This window comes from Trichechus manatus, unplaced genomic scaffold, assembly GCF_000243295.1.
Source record: "Trichechus manatus latirostris isolate Lorelei unplaced genomic scaffold, TriManLat1.0 scaffold00068, whole genome shotgun sequence".
NCBI lineage: Eukaryota > Metazoa > Chordata > Mammalia > Sirenia > Trichechidae > Trichechus > Trichechus manatus.
Genome location: NW_004444004.1, coordinates 12,916,489 through 12,917,822, shown reverse-complemented (window position 1 = coordinate 12,917,822; position 1,334 = coordinate 12,916,489). Strand labels below are relative to the sequence as shown.

Below are 1,334 nucleotides of genomic sequence, written 5' to 3'. Positions count from 1 at the left end.
GCGCCGCGCCCCCGCCGCCGCCGCCGCCGGCGCATAGCAGCAGCGCCCACAGGCCGCAGAGCCACGCTGGCCACTCCATGCGCCCTTCGCCTCAGAGCCCGGGCCGGGCTGGAGCCTCCGCCGGCAGTCCCCGCCTCCTTGGCTCCCGCTCCCACTTCCCGGCGCCACCGCCCGGGAGGCTGGGGGCCGGCGCAGAAGGGAAGCCGCCCCGCCCACTGGCCGCAGGTAACCTGGCTGGCGCGCGCTGGCGGCCCGGGGGCGGGGCGCTGGGCTCCCGGACGACACCTGGCCTCGCCACCCCGCCGCCCCGGGCCGCCCCCAGCTCTCCGCGGTCAGGCCTTCGACCGAACGGCCCTTCCTCGACCACGTCGCGGCCCAGCCGGGCGCCTGTCTGGGTCCCCGCCCTCCGCGCGGTGGAGTCAGCGCGCAGGCGACGCCGCTGCGTGCAGACTTGTGGGGCCTCGGAGGTGCCAAGGGCTGGGCCATCTACAAGGAAAGAGCCTTGGCCGAAGAGTCTGGAGACGTGGCTTCTAGCGCTTGGCCTCTGAGCCCTAGTTTCCGGCGTTAATACTACCAGCCCTACCTCACAGGGGACTTGGCAGGGCCGAGTTTGGTGAAGTGAGGATGAACATGGCATATCTGAAAGCTGGTAATACATGTGTTGAGCCGGTGAACAAAAAGCAATTTCCAAATATGAGGGACAGGACCATACCGTGTATGTGCATTTTTAAAAGCAGAAAACCAACTTTATATATGTTTCTTCTTTGCGGAAGTATAGTGAGAGGAGGGAAGGTGAGCGGAAAGGATACACACTGAATTCATGAAAGTGGTTGCCTACGAGGGACACTGAAGGAGCCATTGCAGCGCAGTGGTTAAGCGCATTGGGCAGTTAACTGAAAGGGAAGGGGAGAAAGATGTGGCAGCAGTGGCATCACTAGGGTGTGGACCTCACCAGATGACACCGTCACAGGGGCTGACACCAAAATTACTGTCTATAAAATTTTGGTGCAGTAGCAGAAATTTATTATTTTTTTATAAAAGTATCCCTGTAGTTAGTTATAACAACAAAAACATTTTTGTAAGCCCAGCTTATATGTATCAACATACCTAACTCTATGCTAATTTAGTGTTTGAACCTTCTAAGGGAAACCCCGTTAGCACAGTGGTCAAGAGTTCCGCTGCTAACCAAAAAGTCGGCAGTTCGAATCCACCAGCTGGGCCTTGGAAACCCTATGCCCTATAGGGTCGCTATGAGTCGGAATCGGCTCGATGGCACACAACAACAATGCACTCAGGTCAGAGCTGTCATTATTACCCAATTACGATGACACTTG

At 57.9% G+C, this 1,334-nt stretch overlaps 1 protein-coding gene across 2 annotated transcripts in view; it reads right to left on the bottom strand.

The window, feature by feature from the left end:
- IL13RA1 (interleukin 13 receptor subunit alpha 1) overlaps positions 1-268 on the bottom strand; it is a 59,580-nt gene extending 59,312 nt beyond the window's left edge. Inside the window, exon 1 of one of the 2 annotated variants that reach the window (XM_023734489.1) lies at positions 1-268. In XM_023734489.1, coding sequence (XP_023590257.1) covers positions 1-79 — 79 coding nt within the window. In that variant the 5' untranslated portion in view covers positions 80-268. The other variant, XM_023734488.1, reaches the window with a different exon arrangement.
- Between the last annotated feature and the right edge of the window lie 1,066 nt (positions 269-1,334).